The sequence below is a fragment of the Danio rerio genome, chromosome 8, assembly GCF_052040795.2.
Source record: "Danio rerio strain M-AB ecotype USA chromosome 8, GRCz13ab, whole genome shotgun sequence".
NCBI lineage: Eukaryota > Metazoa > Chordata > Actinopteri > Cypriniformes > Danionidae > Danio > Danio rerio.
Window position 1 is genome coordinate 525,001 of NC_141028.1, and position 20,000 is coordinate 545,000.

The following is a 20,000-nucleotide window of genomic DNA, read 5'->3' on the forward strand; positions in this document are numbered from 1 at the left end:
GCTGTTGTGCTTTCTTGACCAGCTGGGTGGTGTTCAGTGTCCAGGTGAGGTCCTCACAGATGTGGACCCCCAGGTATTTAAAACTGCTCACTCTTTCCACTTCAAGTTCGCGGATAAACAGTGGCTGATGAGTTCTCCTTTCCTTCCTCATGTCCACTATCATCTCCTTGGTCATAATGAAGCTGCAGATACTGTCATATACACACGTCTGCACCAAGCCCCTCCCTCTGAGAACTCTCAGTCTATAGTGATCAGTAGCATTTCCACTGTGGGGCCAGTGTGAGCAGGGCTTCTATCAGGACGGGCCAATAGCCTGGGAGCATGAGCAGTGAGGCTAAAATCATGTGTCAGGTAAACCCCGCCCCAGAACATCCCTCAAATCAACCGTCACACACCCCGCCCACTCAGTCAGCAGATGAAGCACACCATCACATCATCACCACACTATTAAACTGAAGACAACCGACACACACAGATGAGCCGCACAGTATATGTCTATACGCACAGGCCTGAGTGCTTCATTCAGTATATTCCTTTACTCGCCCACCCACTGTTGGCATCAAGTGCTCTCGCCACTAGCGGAGGGACCCAGCGCACCATCCATAATATAACACCACACAAATGCTCCGCTAATAACTCGCTATAAAGTGTAGTATTTTATACAAAAGTTCTGTCTGGTTCTTGAATCTGATTGGCTGATAGCCGTGCAATATTTTGCCAGTAACATCACACAAGGCCTCTTCACCTCTGTGTATTACTCCGCCCACATACAGCAAGCAACAAGCAGGCTACAGTTTGACAAATATTACTGCTGTTCGACAGCAAAATGTACTTTTGAGGCTTTTTTTAGTGGAGAATGTAGTTGTTTAGATTGCAACTATGCAGTTTATTTGTAAGAATAGTGCCTATTTTAAAATATTTACAATTTCTGAGAAAGCTCATTTACGGCAGATGATGTTGTCTATCCAAAAGATGACGCCAGAACCGCATAATAAGCCCTTGCTCAGTGTGTTCTCGAGCACGGATAAAAAGCTGAAAAACGAAAGCCTCGTGGTTTTTAAGGTGGACCAGATAGTCAATAAGAAGCAGTGAATAAGAAGCTGGATTCAGCCTTGTCCCTTCTTATCGCAAACACAACAGCAGTCTGGTGAGAAATCTCTGTAGACGGGTGGCATTTCATGTCACGTTCAGCCTAATAATCTTAAAATGTGAGAAAAATCAGCTGTTTTGTCATCACCTTAAGTAGGTCACACACTAGAAGCGCTGCTTCACATTACGCTATAGCAGCCTGATCTCACGAGAAAACGTAAGTATTTTACGTTTTGCCAGTTTAGTGGCTAATTCGTATGAATTCATACGAGTTCAGTCGTACGAAATGGTACGATTTTAAAAAGGAGGCGTGGCACCTGACCCCACCCCTAACCCCAACCATCATTGGGGGATGAGCAAATCGTACTAAATTGTACGAATTAGATCGTACGAATTCATACGAATTAGCCACTAAATGAAAAAGTTACGAATTGCCGTGAGATTGTGTTGGCTATAGAGAATCTTTCAAACACCAGCTCTAAAGTGATGTTGGTGAATGAGTAACGGCTTCTGCTGTTCTGACGTCAGCTGCAGATGTGAATCAATGACGGAAGAAAGTAGTGCCTCATACAAAACGGTTTTAGACTCTCTGTGTTTGATTTTCTTTTTTATGTACAAGACTGTGCCGTCAAACTGTTGTATAAACACAATATCACACGAGCAGCAGTGTGATATTGCGTTTATACACCTGCGGCCTTGTGCCAACACACGCCTCCCACCAGTGCTGATATACAGCCATAGCACACTGCTACTCGTGTGATTTGGCTCATATAACATCTTCGATTAGATAGACACTGTCAAATATTCAGCCCAAATGCTCCAGAGAGACCTGAACAGATAACAAATTCTCTAGGCTAAATGACACTGAACAGCTGATTCCCCATTATTAAGAGAATAATGTAAGGATGCTGCAGATTATTCAGTGATCTTAAGTAAAGGAACTAACTCAGTCTGGAGGTTATGAATATCAGAAGAATATACTTTATTGTTGACAACAAAGGAGAACTTTCAGGAGACCCCCAGTAGCATCTCTGTCTGAAAAATTCTGCCTCACTCCTGTTCTTGGCTTATTTAAATACCCTTTTACATCCGTTGTTTTCCTTTGTTCTCCATATATTACACAAATTCCACCTAGGTTAACCCCTGACCTCAATTTCCACCTAGGTTAACCCCTGACCCAAACCTGGTAACTATATAACTTATCCAGTTCTTGTGATATGGTAATTCTTCTAATGGTATGCAAGTCTACAAGCAGATTATATACATACACTTTGAATATATATATTAACTTCACACTTTAAAGAGTATAAAATCCACCTCATATAATCCCTCCTCTTAAGACTTTAAGTCTTAATAGTCTTGCTTTTGGCCCATAGTGCAACTCTATGATCTAGCCCTCAGCCATACTACCTAATGACAAATATATGTCACAGTATTATTACAAATGACCAAATCATGTAATTGCACTTTGGAATAGAATCACGCCAAACCTCTGTGTCCTGTTTTGACGAGGACACAGTAAAAGACTTGATTCTATTTTGTTGATATCATCATAAAAGTAGTATTTTAAGCATACAATTAGTTATCTATTTGCTTCTGGGGGTCATGATTATTTAACATACAGTAAAGAATAAAACTAAAACAAAAAATAAACATGCACAATCTCCCAATCTAGGGTCACAACACAATATTCTAATCTAACATCCACACACATAATCCGTAGAGTACGTTGATCTTCAGCCCAGATACTTTGCGTATCGTAGAGAGCCACCGTTTTGGGGTAGAGGTTACTAGCACTTAACACCCAAGGCATGGATCCTCTTCATCATCCTCTTCTTTATCTAAACTATAAAAAATTTTTAGCACTAGTTCATCTTTTTGACCCTAAATCTGGCACATACTTGCAAGCATTCTTTGTTTCGTTCTAGCCTTAAAAAGTGTTGCTAAAGACTTTATGTTGAGAGTCTATAACCTGAAGTTGTGGTGATTATCATCACTTGAATTTGTGGCACCTTCTGTATTTCTCACTCAGGTATATAATCAGAATTACTCTTTTAACTGTTCTGATGAACTGCCTTTGGCACCCTTGTGCAGTGTCTCCGATGGTACCCAGTTGATGGCATCCCCTTTGGCAACCTTGGCATAAGGTCCATTTCTCCTGATTTCACTCCACTTTCTCCAGAAAACCTCAGATATACTCGATCACCGGATTAATCTTCTGCTTCTGGTCCATTCTGGTTTCCTGTACAGATATTGCTTTGCACATGGCAGTTAGTTTCCTCATAAAAGACCAAACGTCTTTCCAATGCATTATAAATATTCTCCAAACATTCCACAAGGTTAAATACGAGATTACATGCAAGGGTCGACCCAATAGTACTTCATGCAATGTTAGTTGCTTGTTTCTGTCAGTTTTCATGCAATCATTAATGCAAAAGGTAACAAATCAATCCAGTCTAGTATATTATTTTAACACATCTTGTTAAACTAGGCCTTGAAGGATCATCTTCAGCTCTTTCAATCATTCCTTACAATTATGTGTGATTGCTCAATTTTTTTTTATTTCCAATACTTTATCAACACATTTACTTATCTATTCACTGAATCATATATCTACTTAATTATCTACTTAATTACCTTTATTTACTTTAATTGACTTTATTTACTCTAATTTATTTATAAATGCAGACACATTAAACTTATTTCTGAAGGTATTCCAAATATGAGACTTACTTCTCTTGTCATAAATATAGTAACTGTTTCTTCTTCCCTGCTCTGCTGATGGAATTACTTTCACTCATTTACCACAACTGTTATTTCCAAAAGTTTGTATCTCTTGCCCTAAGCTAGTTTTATTATATCACAACATCCACTATCAAGTTCTTGAATAACCCATTAGATCTATTGTTGTTCCTCTACTCACATTCTACTTTGCAAAAATGTCACATGTGGACAACAATTCAATAATTACTGCATTCAGAAATGAGATCATTATCCTTGCTGCCCAATTTTCCTTACCACTTCACCCTTGATTCAAACCATGTACATTTCAAATGCCAATATCTAGAAATGCTGTTGTATCAACAATCTGTACTTCCTATTACAAAAATCTTATCTATCTTTTTTTGCTTCCCTTTGATGCTACACATGTTCATAAAGACTAGTAGGTTGTTTATTTGTACTATAATCTAATTAAGGTTGTGACTCTATACTAGTGTTAGACCTGCTACTTTATTTTCTTTAAAGCAAAATCAATTTCTTATTTAGCAGCTTAACAGTTATTATTGCATCTTGAATAGATACAGAATCTTGTTAACACTATACCCATCATCCCTAAAAAATTTATTTCTGTCTTTTACTTAGCTTGAGCTAAATGTACCTGCAGACAACTAAGTCCTCCTACACGTTACAATATCCATCTCGAAATATTCTAAATCCTTTTATGCATTCTAATGAATGTATAACAGCCTATTTACTTTAAGTGTAACCAAGTGTCTACCCTCCTCTGATAATTAACTGAACAGAAATAAATTACTTTAACATATTTGGCATCCAAACTAACAAATTTAAGTGCAGCGCGTGTTAGGAACCTCTGCTAAGAAATTCTCTATCACTGACTGTTCTTAAATCATAAATTTTACAACATCTACTTTTGTCTGCTTTGACTAATGTCATAATCAAAAATTAAATTCAAATCAAATTCAAATAGAATCCATTTTATTCTTCACCTATACAATCACAACCAAATTGAAATTGACTTTAATTAGAAATGCCATAACATATCTAAGTGTTTCTATTATTGCTATGTTCTCAAAAGTTTCAATAATGCCTATTCCAGCATATAACAGACCTGCATCTGGTTTAATTTTAATTAATCCTCCCTATGCTGGCTAATTTTGTTTTCCCTTAATGTCCTGAACTCATAATAATTATTAAAACTTGACACCTAAGTAATTTCTTATTTCTGAGCTATTTCTTATTTTGCATTTTCTATTAATTAACATTTTTCACTTTTCAGCATTTTCAGCTCCTAATTCCTTCCTGTTCTCACATCAAACTGGTTATTCATAAACTTTTTGTTGTAATTTTCTACAAGTTGACTGAAAAATCACTGGATTTCTTTATAGGTTCCTCTCTATCTGATCTGATTTTTCTCCTTTAGTCGTTAATCCTTTTTGCTTTTAATTATTTCTTCAGATATGTAAAACAACCTGTTTTCTGTTTTTAAACACTTTTCTCTTTCAAATATTCTTTTAGTAATTTTAAAATTGTTACTTTTTGACCTATTCAGTATTGTGAATTCATTTCACTTTTTTTTTTTTCATTCTCTTCAAGTATAAATCACTTTTCTGTCTTAATCTCTGACATAATTTTTTCTCTCAAATCTTGGTTTAGTTTACTCAAAATAAGTTTTCCCTAATTTTAACCTAAATACTTAACTCCAACTTCTAACCCAAATTATTAATTTTTTTTTTCCAGTTATCAAAAGCTGTCTTTTATTATGTTTTTTTATCACCACCATGCATTATAATTTATCCTCTTATGTTCAATAATCTCTATGATTTAACCTATGAAAATGAACCAAAATAATTTAACATTCTTCATAATTTATCATTTCAACCTTACACATTTAAAGTTTCATTGTATATTATCATCTAAGACTTTTCTTGCAGTTTACATGATACTTTTCTTTTTATCATATTGATAGGAGTCTGATTTGATACAAGAATGGGTAGCTACACTTTTGCTCTTATTTTTGCCCTCTGAGTGGTCACATTGTACTCAATTTGGACTATAGGTCGACTGCTTTGAGATGGACTGCCAGACTCCCCCTCCTCACACCCTGAGAAGACAACTGGTTCATAGATTGGTGCAGTCATTTCTGTGGTGTCCATATCAGGGCACAGTGTTTCCCCCTTCTCTCTTAGTGCTGGCTTCTTTTCTTTTGTTGAGCTGATGTAAAGTTCTGGTGGAGCGCTTTTTCTCTTTGATCAGTTCATCGTTAGCTTGTTTGCCTCTTTTAAGTGTCTCTGAACATAAGTAGCCTTTCCAGTCCTCAGTAATTCCTGGGCATGCAGTGCCTGCCTCACTGCTTTCACAAATGTCCACAGCCAACAGTTTGTCCATTGTGTTTTTCAAACACCTTTTCCATTTGCTAGTGCACTCAGAGATGTCTAGTAGGTAAGAGACCACAGTCCCCCAAAGTCCATCCCTATGTCCTCTTAAGTAATATATGGAATTTAGCTCATAAAAGTCTTTCCTTCTTTCCCATTTTTTTTTTCATCAAATGAAGACTCCTCTCATCTATTTTCTCCTCTTTACGGTTTAACAGTTTATTTTTCTCTAATTCACAATCATTTTATCATATCTAAATGTTTAATTTTCTATTTCTTTAGTGTTCTTCTAAATAATTTCTTTAGCTCCATATTATGCTTTACTTTACATTTCTCCTCATCTATGCTATTGTTCCTTGACTAGCCACTCATTTTTACATCAAATTTTAATTTCCCTAACATTTTCTATACTCAGTTTCTATTTTCTCACTGCTTGCATCAAATGTTTCTTCTGTTTGCCATTTGTCATTATCTTATCTTTTATTTTCTCTGTCACGTATTTTAGTATTGCATTTCTTTTTTTTTCCATATCTGTTTTTCCCTACTTGATTTAATTCAACAATACTATGGTGGCCCAATATCTGGTATAACTGTTCAAAATCATTACTGCTATAGCTCAAAGTTAATATTATTAATTAAATTCACATATTTATTTACTAAAAGCATTTTACATTTTTGAAGTGCAATGCATAATTATCAATTTTAGCTTCTTACTGCATAAACTTTTACATGTATTAATCTTTTAAACTCACTCTAACACATTCTTTAACATTTACCTAGCTTCTATGATTTTCATCTGAATCACTGTACTTTACTACAAATAAATGACATAGCTGACTTTGAGAAAGACATTTTTATTGCCCTTAAATACAAACAAATTCTCTGAAGTCAATTATTTCTTCAAATTGTTGCTGCTTTTTTACTTTTTATCTTATCTGTTCAATGTGCCTATATTGTAAGTATTTTTTAAACATCTAATTTTATCTATGAAACAGTGGACTTATTTTTTTTTTCTATTTTATTCTCAATCAAAGACATAACTTATATGTTATTCATTCATATTTATTTAGTAAATCTATTTGTTTATTAATACATTCTTTTACTCCATACTTCCTTTATCTCTATATATATTGATCACTATGGCTTCATTTATTCTTTTTCACTTGTAAAGTTTCAAACTCTTTTCTATATAATATAACTCTATTATTAGTTTTTCCTCATTTAATTTATCTTACTATACTACTTTATAATTTATCTATTCATTAATAACTTATATTCTATCCAAATTATGTTAAAGTCTATGTCATTATTTTATCTATACTTTGATCTCCTCTCTTCTACTCTCCTCTTCTCTGTTTCCCTAGTGCTGTAACTAGACATAATCTATTTATTGTTCACACATGGACACCATAAATCTCTCCCTTACCCCCATCCTGGAGCAGACTGTCTTTCACCTATTGCTATGTAAAGAATTTCAGTTCACTCTGCCTATTGTTCTTTTTTTTTAACATATTCAAACTTAAAACACAAAGATAATTTCAGAAAAATGTTTATTCTTCTGCTTTTTACTCTGTGTTTTTTAAATGCACATGTTCCATTAGTTTTAATTTAGGAGACTCCTTTCTTTCTATCATAATCTCTTCTCTTAAACTGCATCAATCACTATTCCTATTGTTCTTTAAATCACACCACACATATGCAGCCCTCCTTTTATATTATAATATACTATAATCATTATTTTAACCTACTCCTTATTGAAAACATACTTTTAAACGCATTCACACTTCTAATCTTATTACTTTTCCTCTTCTCATTCACTCCTCTTCTCCACTCAGTGTAACAGGAGCTGCATCCCCCCATCCTCATTCCATTCAAGGAGGAGGAAGGCAGTCTTCTCTGCCCACCAATGTGGACTATTTTGCCACAATCTGAAGCAGCAAATACACAAACACTTCAATTAAATAAATACTCTACACTACACTCCTCTTGAGTGACCTGTCCGAGCAGCCCTCTAACCTTAGAGCGGTAACCACAGGCTTTCGCCTACCCATGCAGCCCTTTGTTTATCTCCTCAAACAAAGCGGTATCGTAGGTCTTAGCGCGCATCTCTCTACTTTAATCTGCTTTAATCTCTTAACTGTTACCACACATTAAGGACTCTCTCTTAAAACTTATAAATGCTCTATGCATTTCTTACATCATTATTAATTTCCCAAATCTGGGTAACAGTCACTAGTTAATGTTTATCCTATCCATCAAGGCCCACTTAGGAAAACACAGATCATTTGCATACCTTACTCTGCTTTAATCTCTTAACTGTCACCACACATTAAAGACTCTCTCTTAAAACTTATAAATGCTCTATGCATATCTTATATCATTAATAATTTCCCAAATCTGAGTAACAGTTACTAGTTAATGTTTATCCTATCCATCAAGGCCCTCTTAGGAAAACACAGATCATTTGCATGCAAATTACTCTTTTTCTTCTGTTATTCAAAACCCCTTTTTTCTTTAATATCTTTTTTACATTTACTTTTAATTCTTTAAAGCTGGAGAAACAGTTCAAGTGTATTTACCTGTACAAGCAGGTCCTGGCAGAAAAAACACAAACTAATAAGCATAAAAACGCTTACCGTTTTTTATTGTGGCCACATATTTGTGTTTTCTCTCCAGTCCAGCATGCACAGTAACACCAGTCCTGCTCCTTTCCAGCCCACCCAGAGGGACGCCAAATGTGGTGGTTTTCTTGGTTTTTCTCTTACTAAATCAAACTCAGTCTGGAGGTTATGAATATCAGAAGAATATACTTTATTGTTGACAACAAAGGAGAACTTTCAGGAGACCCCCAGTAGCATCTCTGTCTGAAAAATTCTGCCTCACTCCTGTTCTTGGCTTATTTAAATACCCTTTTACATCCGTTGTTTTCCTTTGTTCTCCATATATTACACAAATTCCACCTAGGTTAACCCCTGACCTCAATTTCCACCTAGGTTAACCCCTGACCCAAACCTGGTAACTATATAACTTATCCAGTTCTTGTGATATGGTAATTCTTCTAATGGTATGCAAGTCTACAAGCAGATTATATACATACACTTTGAATATATATATTAACTTCACACTTTAAAGAGTATAAAATCCACCTCAGAACGTGTTTCAGGACATTACAGCAGGTAATATACAGGCTATACATCACTGCTCCTAGCAGATATCCACTAATAGAGCTCTACATTTAACATTACAGTGTTCAATTTGACCACCTCATATAAACACAGAAACACTTGTTTGAGGACACAGAACGCATGTTTGTGTGCAGTTTCCCCCAATGCGTTTGTAAAGCAGCGCTGCAGGACTGATGACACAACAGAAGGAGCTTTCTGATGCTCTGCTTGCAGGATTTGATTAATATCATCATCATCATCTCCAAATACTTTATTAATAATAATTCTTAACTCCTCTGTTGTTTGTTTTTATTAGATATCTAAAACCTTTTTTTTCAGAGGTCTTTTGTTTAAAATGGCTTAAAACAGTTTAATTTATGTATTGTGCACTCTCAGAAATAAAGGCATGTGAGCTGTCACTGGGGTGCTGCCTTTTCAAAAGGTACACATTTGTACCTAAAAGTGTTGTCCATGTTAATACCTCAATGGTACATATTAGTATGTAAAAAGTACAAAAGTGTTCCTCCTAAAATTTGTAGGTACTGATATATATTTTTGAGGTTCCAATATGGACTCTTTAAGTACAAATGTGTACCTTTTGAAAAGGTGCCACCCCAGTGACAGCTCACATACCTTTATTTCTGAGAGTGCATATACCCACAGTGCTCTAGCTTGTGTTTGTTTTACACTGGTTTATTTATTTAATGTGATTTTATTATATCTGATATTTGTAACTCTTTAAATGAATTTAATATAGCTCAGGCTATATAATCTAGATATGACACTATTGTGTTGAGCATACAGAAGTGGACACGTCATTTGTAGAGTTTTATGTCTTTCAGTTGTGTTCATATTTTGTATTATCTCCAAAATAAAGAAAGAAAGAAACCCAGCCGCTCACAACATCAAGCGAGCGCTATTTCGCCTGGTCTCACACACGCACATGCATATAAACGTGCATGTTTCATGCACAAACACACCATTTAAACTTGACAAACACTCTCAACAGCTGTTACTGGCTGCTCCGCTGTGTTGTTAATATGGTGTGAAGATTATTATGCGTTACTGAAACATCGAGGAGGACGCAGCAAAGAAATGTCAATTATAAATGAAAACTTCTTTATTATTTTCTGCAACAGTCTTACATTTAAAAGCAAAACATAAGGGCGATCATAAGCAGAAAAGACCCCTCGCCTATAAGGTGTTTATGGAATATCCTAAACTGACCAGCTATCTGTTTTCTTTCCCTTATTTATTTATTTGTTTGTTTTGCCGCATGTACTTGTGCGCGATTGGAAAACTAGTGTAATGGCATCATGCTAGAGCTGCACGATTCTGGCTAAAATGAGAATCGCGAATGCTCGAAGAGAAATGCTCGAAATAAAGATCACAATTCTCTCACGATTCTGTAGATGTAAAATAAAGGTATGGTAAAAACAAACATATGGCACAACGTCGATAATAATATTATGTGTAGGTCTACTGGTTTCTATAAATAATTCTATTCTACTTATAATAATTCTGAAGTTGAATTATGATGTTTGAGATATATGCTTGCAATCTGTCATATTAGAGACATTTATTCACTGGTAAAATCAGACATTTGCCGTTATCAGATTATATTCAGCAATATATAGGCTTGAGTAGTTATACTGACACTGTAAACATTTATTTTCATGCACTACTGTGGGTTCACTATGAAAGAAAACACAGATCAAATGCTTGCCGTAATCATAACTCTAAAATGCGATATGATCATTTAAATGAAGTGCACACTTTCGGTTTCATTTTCACTGCTAAGTGCTTGTTCATACTTCGCGAGCGGCTCCCAAACGATCACTCTGTGCCACAAACTGAATATTATTTACAGCTGTATTACCTGTTACTAGCAACATATGCAGGTCCTGTTCACTAAAGTAGACGCGCGCGCGCCCTCTCTGTGATAACAGCTCACGGTCAGCAGCTCGTCATGTGTGATTTCCCGATCGCGAAAACATCATTATATTTAGACAAAAATGACATTTTTAGGTGAATTATAGCTTATAAATACAGTATGTGACTCATTCAACATCATTTGGAGGTGTCAGGGTCACTGAGCAACGTTTGTGAAACAATGAAATCACTCGTGTAGCCGCCTTTACTTCTCTCCAGAACTTGAAAATATGATTGACAGAATCGTGGAAATGCTGGATTAAGATCGTCTTGCGGGTTGAATCGAGATTAATTGTGCAGCTCCACATCACCCATCTTTACCAGACTCGGATAAAGATAGATCTTTATCAGATTTACACATAAAGTCCACCTCTCCTTTCACTCCACCCCCAAGCCCCAGCTGGCCCTCTTTGGCCCAAGGTATTCGGCAGACTGAAAAAGGCCAACCGCTAGCCCCGAGGAAGCCCTGCTTTGGCCTGATCAGGCTCCGGAAGTGACAGTGGAAATGCAACTGGCCCTGGCACGCTTGCTTCAGGCACAATAGTGGAAACACGGCTAGTATCCACAAACTCCGAAACCAAGAAGCATTTTGTAGACGAGCAAAACGTGTAGTCTTGTTTTCAGAAATAATGCAGAATAGCTGGACTGCACACTTTAGCTGTGGTGTCGGAGGAATAACTCACTCTGACTCCTTGAATTTATCAGGAGCTGTGTTTCCATCCACCTGTTTTTGGAGGATCGCATAACGGAAATGCCACATTTTAAAAAGATTTGAGCTCAACTGAGTAGAATAAACCTTTTATCTGATAATAATAATAATGAAAATATATGATAAATATTGACGAGTATTATTTTGTTTTATTGCTATTTTCAATTTAAATAGATTAAAAATAAATTCCAAAATTAAAATGTGGAACTTTAATGATATGGAGCTGTAATGTATGTGTGGAATATTTATTTGTGTTTGAGTGTGCGCGCATGTGTGTTTGTTTGTGTCCTCAGAAGCCACAGAAGAAGTTTCTCTGGACAGTCCAGAGCGTCAGCCGATCCTCTCTGACGGCCCATCGCCTGCCATCACACCTGTCACACCCGTCAGCATCGGGAGCAGAGTAGAGCTGGGGGCCTTCGACCGCTCACCTGAGGAGGTCACAAACACACACACACACAAACACACACTGTCATAAACACACATACAGCGGTTGGACAATGAAAGGCCTGCTGTTAGAGCGCAGTAGTTGGTCAGTCTGGTGTAGCTCCTCCTCAGTCCAGCATCAGCTGGTGTTGGGAATGACAGACAGGAGTCCTGCACAGCGGCCAGAGGGATTCTGAGCTGTTCTTCATCAGAATAGTGTTCAGGTCACTACTGATGCTGCTGGAGGAAAACCTGCCCTGACTCACTCCTCCAAAACACCTGAAGAGTGAACAGCAGGAGGAGCACATGCAGACAGAGCACCTACAACACATTGTCCAACCTCTGTATATATGTATATCTATATCCAACCATCCATCCATCCATTGTTTCATCCATTCATCCGTCCATCCATTGTTCCATCCATCCATCCATCCATCCGTCCATAGTTCCATTCATCCATCCATCCATCCATCCATCCATCCATTCATTCATCGTTCCATCCAGCCATTGTTCTATCCATCTATCTATCCATCCATCCATCCATTGTTTCATCCATCCATCCATCCATCTGTCCATCGTTCCATCCATCCGTCCATCGTTCCATCCATCGTTCCATCCATCGTTCCATCCATCCATCCATCCATCCATCCATCCATTCATTGTTCCATCCATCCATCAATCCATCCATCATTCCATCCAGCCATCGTTCCATCCATCCATCCATCCATCGTTCCATCCATCCATCGTTCCATCCATCCATCGTTCCATCCATCCGTCCATCGTTCCATCCATCGTTCCATCCATCCATCCATCCATCCATCCATCCATCCATCCATCCATTCATTGTTCCATCCATCCATCAATCCATCCATCATTCCATCCAGCCATCGTTCCATCCATCCATCCATCCATCGTTCCATCCATCCATCGTTCCATCCATCCATCGTTCCATCCAGCCATCGTTCCATCCATCCATCTATCGTTCCATCCATCCATCCATCCATCCATTGTTCTATCCATCCATCACTCCATCCATCCACCCATCGTTCCATCCATTGTTCTATCCTTCCATCCATCCATCCATCCATTGTTCTATCCATCCATTCATCCATTCATCCATCCATCCATTCATCCATTCATCCATTGTTCTATCCATCCATCGTTCCATCCATCCATCTGTCGTTCCATCCATTCATCCATCCATTGTTCTATCCATCCATCCATCCATTGTTCTATCCATCGTTCCATCCATCGTTCCATCCGTCCATCCATCCATCCATCGTTCTATCCGTCCATCCGTCCATTTATCCATCCATCCATCCATTGTTCTATCCATCCATTGTTCCATCCATCGTTCCATCCATCCATTGTTCCATCTATTCATCCATCCATCGTTCCATCCATCCATTCTTCCGTCCATGCATCAATCCATCCTTCCATCAATCCATCCTTCCATCCATCCATCGTTCTGTCCATCGTTCCGTCCGTCCGTCCTTCCTTTCATCCATCTATCATCCATCGTTCCGTCCATCCATCCATACATCCATCCCTCGTTACGTCCATCCATCCGTCCATCCGTCCATCCATCCATCCATCGTTCCGTCCAACCATCCAGCTATCCATCGTTCCGTCCATCCGTCCATCCATCCAGCCATCCATCGTTCCATCCATCTATCTATCTATCCATCGTTCCATCCATCCATCCATCGTTCTGTCTGTCCGTCCATCCATCCATCTATCCATCGTTCTGTCCATCCATCCATCCATCGTTCTGTCCATCCATCCGTCCATCGTTCTGTCCATCCATCCGTCCATCGTTCCGTCCATCCATCCGTCCATCCATCATTCCATCCGTCCGTCCATCCATCTTTCTGTCCATCCATCCATCCATCGTTCTGTCCATCGTTCCGTCCGTCCGTCCGTTCATCCATCTATCCATCCATCGTTCCATCCATCCATCCATTCATCATCTGTCCGTCCGTCCATCCATCCAAATACACACATATGTACACATACACACTACAGACACATGCACTGCACACATGTGCACATATATACACAGATACACACACACACACACACACACACACACACACATGTATGACTGAGATACAAATGTGCACTCATCAAACAGACTCTGAGATCTCGCACACTCACACAGACTCTCTCCCTCTCTCTCTCCTTCTCCCCCTCAGGATGAAGATGAGCAGGAGAGCAGAGACACACTCGACATCCAGATCTCCGTCTCGGACCCGGAGAAAGTGGGTGAGTGTTTATGAAGTGTGTGTATGACAAGTTTGAGCTGTGTGGTGTGTGTGTGTGTGTGTGTGTGTGTGTTTGTGTGAGTTGCAGATCCCCACTGCTAATCAATAGGTCTTTTCAGATGTTGAGCTGCAGGTGTGTGTGTGTGTGTGTATGATGAGTGTGTATGATGAGTGTGTGTGTGTGTGTGTATATGATGTGTGTGTATGATGAGTGTTTGCATGAAAACTGATAAACTCAGAATCAGATTTACACACTGTTGTACATTTATGAGACTGCTTCTTACATCTTCACTGTAAGAGTGTGTGTGTGTGTGTGTTTCAGTCTGTGTAAGAAGTTCACTTCAGTGTAAAGACGTGTGTGTGTGTGTGTGTGTGTGTGTGTTTTCAACAGGTGACGGCATGAATGCATACATGGTGTATAAAGTGACGACCAAGGTGAGCAATTCACCTGAATCTGCTGTGTGTGTGTTTGTGTGTTTGTGTGTGTGTGTGATTCTGTGTTGTGTGCATCTCTTTGTTTCTGTATGTGTGTAATTTGTTTCTTTGATTGTGTGTGACTTTCTGTGTGTGTTTAAATGTTAAAATTTTAAATGTGACCTGTGTGTGTGTGTGTGTGTGTGTGTGTGTGTGTGTGTGTGTGTGTGTGTGTGTGTGTGTGTGTGTGTGTGTGAGAGAGACACTTTCTTTGTGAGAGTATATGACTCACTTTGTGTGTGTGTGTAGCTCTCTCTCTTTCTGTGTATATAAATGAGTGTGTGTGTGTGTGTGTGTGTGTGTGTGTGCGCAGTCGTGTCTGTCGGTGTTCAGCAGGTCAGAGGTGTGTGTGAGGAGGCGCTTCAGTGATTTTCTGGGTCTGCACAGTAAACTGGCCTCCAAATATCTGCATGTCGGCCTCATCGTGCCTCCTGCGCCGGAGAAGAGCATTGTGGGTACGTCAGAAGAATGATCAAGGGTGTGTGTGTGTATTGAAGATCTTTCTCTACACCTGTGTGTGTGTGTGTGTGTGTGTGTGTGTGTGTGTGTGTGTGTGTGTGTGTGTGTGTGTGTGTGTGTGTGTGTGTGTGTGTGTGTGTGTGTGTGTGTGTGTGTGTGTTACAGGCATGACGAAGGTGAAAGTGGGGAAAGAGGACCTGTCGTCGGTGGAGTTTGTGGAGAAGAGAAGATCAGCTCTGGAGAGGTGCTTCACACTACTCACTACATACATGTGCAGATAATTAATAAACATTCATTAATTAATGATTAAAATCTGTTACAAAAGTAATATAAAAATGATTACAATATATTCATATCTTTATTTAAAAGAATATTATAAATCTGCTTTGAAAAGTTACTTTAAACTGTTTATATATGCATATTCAGTATTTAATTAATTAATAAATACTGTAATTAAACAATGTAATTTATATTTTATTGATCAATTCAAATAATAAACAGTAATCAATTAATAATTAAAGCAATAATTGAAGTTATTTACAGAATAATAATAAAAAAATTAATAATAACAGAAGTCTCCATGCACAGTTCATCTGTCTTCTCTAATATTTAATAATTAATATCTAACATAATTTAAAATAAATCTGCATTGAAAAGTTATTTCACAATATTTATACATAAATATTAAACATTTTAATAATTAATCAATATTGTAATTAACTAATTGAATTGACATTTCATTGAACAATTATTAAAATAATTAATAAACAATAATTAATTACAAAAATAAATAACAACAATAAAGTAAAATTATTAAACAATAACAACAAAAATCTCCAGCGGAGTGTGTGTGTGGGTGTGGGTGTGGGTGTGTGTGTGTGTGTGTGTGTGTGTGTGTGTGTGTGTGTGTGTGTGTGTGTGTGTGTGTGTGGGTGTGGGTGTGTGGGTGGGTGTGTGTGGGTGTGGGTGTGTGGGTGGGTGGTTGTCTGTCTCTTACCAGTATATACGGGTTACACCAGTGTGTGTGTGCGTTTTCTCCAGTATTTCAGGGTGTGTGTGTGTTATCTCCAGTATTTGAGAGTGAGTGTGTGTGTTCTCTCTCCAGTATTTGAGGGTGTGTGTGTTATCTCCAGTATTCGAGAGTGAGTGTGTGTGTTTTCTCTCAAGTATTTGAGGGTGTTTGTGTGTGTGTGTGTGTTTTCTCTCCATTATTTGAGAGCTGTGTTTGTGTTTTTTCCTGTATTTGAGCGGTGTGTGTGTGTGTGTTAAAGTTCACTGGTGTTCTTCTCGTCTGTGGATTAAAGGTTAAGCAACAGATATTAGATAAACACTAATGTGTGAGCTCAGGAGGTTTTGCAGCAACTGATGAATCGAATAAACATTAGAGGAAAGCACGGCGCTGACATTTCTCTGCCCTTTTTATGTGTGTGTTGATGGAGGTGAAGGTCAGCGCTGGACGTCTGATCCAGAACTGAAGCTGACACTAATAATACTAAAATCTGTGTTTCAGGTATCTGATGAGGACGGTCAAACACCCGGCGCTGCTCAAAGATCCAGACGTCCTGCAGTTCCTGGAGAGCTCAGAGGTACAACACACTGAGAACACACTCTTACTACTCATGCAAGTAATAAGCAAATAATATTCTGACAATATGAGAAGCAGAATAAACACGTTTATCTTCTTTACATAAGATTATTCCTCTTTCTTTATTGTCAGATTATTCTGCTTGTTTTAATGACAAGCTCACTTCACTTTGACTCATTATTTCTAAAAACAACACTATTCTTACTACTTGTCTTTATTTAACAGTCCTTTATTTTTCTATTAACAAACACATATAATATAATATAATATAATATAATATAATATAATATAATATAATATAATATAATATAATATAATATAATATAATATAATATAATACAATTTAGTATTATATAATAATATAATATAATATAATATAATATAATATAATATAATATAATATAATATAATATAATATAGTATTATATAATATAATAAAATATAATATAATTAATATAAAATAAAATAATATAATATAATATAATATAATATAGTATTATATAATATAATATCATATAATATGATACAATTTAGTATTATATAATAATATAATATAACATAATATAATATAATATAATATAATATAATATAATATAATATAATATAATATGAAATAATATAATATAAAATAATATAATATAATTATCCGGTCCTGAATTTGTACAATAATAAACTCTTTATTTTATTTTACAGTCCTTTATTTAATATTATATAATATAATATAATTTAGTATTATAAAATAATATAATATAATATAATATAATGTAATATATAATAATATAATAAAATATAATATAATACAATATAAAATAATATAGTAAAATAAAATATAATATAATATAATATAATATAATATAATATAATATAATATAATATAATATAACATAACATAACATAACATAACATAACATAGCATAATATAAGATAATATATAATTATCCGGTCCTGAATTTGTACAATAATAAACTCATTTTATTTTATTTTATTTTATTTTATTTTATTTTATTTTATTTTACAGTCCTTTATTTTTCTATTAACAAACACATAATATAATATAATATAATATAATATAATATAATATAATATAATATAATATAATATAATATAATATAATATACTATTGGAAAATATTCAAATTTACAAGAGGGTGAATAATTTAAATGAAATTAAATATACAGATAGAGATAGATAGATGACAAAGGGGGAAAGAGAAATAATCTCGTTTTCAGTTTGATAAAATATTTTATTATTTACACCATTGTCTGATTATTTAATCTGTTTTAAGGAAAAATTCACTTAATTCTGACTTCATTCCGTGTGTGCGTGCGTGGCTGTGTATGCGTGTGTGTGTTTGTTAGAGCTGCACAATATACCGTTTCAGCATCAAAATCGCTATGTGATTATTGGCAATAGAGACATTGGAGCATATGCAATGTTGAGTTTATGATTTATCATTTGCGCATGATTTTGATGCCGGGAATTGTATAATGATTTTAAAAATTTTCCGAAGATTACGTTTATTGAATTGTTTTTATTATTTAATTACTGTACCTGAACACTGTTAGTGTGACTCAGGAAACGATAAAACACTTTGTTTATCTTCTTTATTTTTTAAAATCTTTTTCTTGATTGTATTTATAGATTTAGTTATGCATGAAAATACAAACAACACATGCAAATATAGAAACACTGCAAATAGCACAGACCACAGCAAAAATGTGTCGGGGGAATTTATGTTGTTTATTAGATTCTATGGAGATGCACTCCCACTGCAGAATCACCACAATCCATATCACATTATCAATTCTTTACAAATAGAGAAAAATTATATTCAATATACACTCACTGGCCACTTTATTAGGTACACCAGTCCATCTGCTCGTTAACGCAAATGTCTAATCAGCCAATCACATTGCAGCAGCTCACTGCATTTAGGCATGTAGACATGATCAAGACGATCTGCTGCAGTTCAGACTGAGCATCAGAATGGGGAAGAAAGGGGATTTAAGAGACTTTGAACGTGGCATGGTTGTTGGTGTATTTCAGACACTGTTGATCTACTGGGATTTTCACGCACAACCATCTCTAGGGTTTACAGAGAATGCTCCGACAAAGAGGAAATCTCCAGTGAGCGGCAGTTCTGTGGACGCAAATGCCTTGTTGATGAGGTCAGAGGTCAGAGGAGAATGGCCAGACTGGTTCCAGCTGATAGAAAGGCAACAGTAACTCAAATAAGCACTCGCTACAACCGAGCTCTGCAGAAGAGCATCTCTGAACACACAACACGGCCAACCTTGAGGCGGATGGGCTACAGCAGCAGAAGAGCACACCGGGTGCCGCTCCTGTCAGCTAAGAACAGGAAACTGAGGCTACAATTCACACAGACTCACCAAAACTGGACAATAGAAGATTGGAGAAACGTTGCTGCTCTGATGAGTCTCCATTTCTGCTCACACATTCGGATGCTCGGTTCAACAACATGAAAGCATGGATCATCCTGCCTTGTATCAGCGGTTCAGGCTGGTGGTGGTGGTGTAATGGTGTGGGGGAGATTTTCTTTGGGTCCATTAGTACCAATTGAGCATCAACGCCACAGCCTACCTGAGTATTGCTGCTGACCATGTCCATCCCTTTATGAGCACAGTGTCTCCATCTTCTGATGCTACTTCCAGCAGGATAACGCAGCATGTCATAAAGCTCAATCATCTCAGACTGCTGAACATGACGATGAGTTCACTGTACTCAAATGGCCTCCACAGTCACCAGAGCTCAATCCAATAGAGCAGC

The 20,000-nt window shown here is 36.8% G+C and overlaps 1 protein-coding gene and 1 long non-coding RNA gene across 2 annotated transcripts in view; one reads left to right on the forward strand and one right to left on the reverse strand.

The window, feature by feature from the left end:
- The window catches only part of LOC141375560 (uncharacterized), a 137,787-nt gene that overhangs the window by 12,025 nt on the left and 105,762 nt on the right, over nt 1–20,000 (reverse strand). The window lies entirely within an intron of this gene.
- snx2 (sorting nexin 2) overlaps nt 1–20,000 on the forward strand; it is a gene marked incomplete at its 5' end in the record, with an annotated part of 45,324 nt that overhangs the window by 6,397 nt on the left and 18,927 nt on the right. Inside the window, 6 exon segments of the mRNA NM_001037698.1 lie at nt 12,302–12,444; nt 14,627–14,696; nt 15,087–15,130; nt 15,483–15,624; nt 15,794–15,872; nt 17,139–17,214. Of these exon segments, the coding sequence (NP_001032787.1) occupies nt 12,302–12,444; nt 14,627–14,696; nt 15,087–15,130; nt 15,483–15,624; nt 15,794–15,872; nt 17,139–17,214 (554 nt within the window).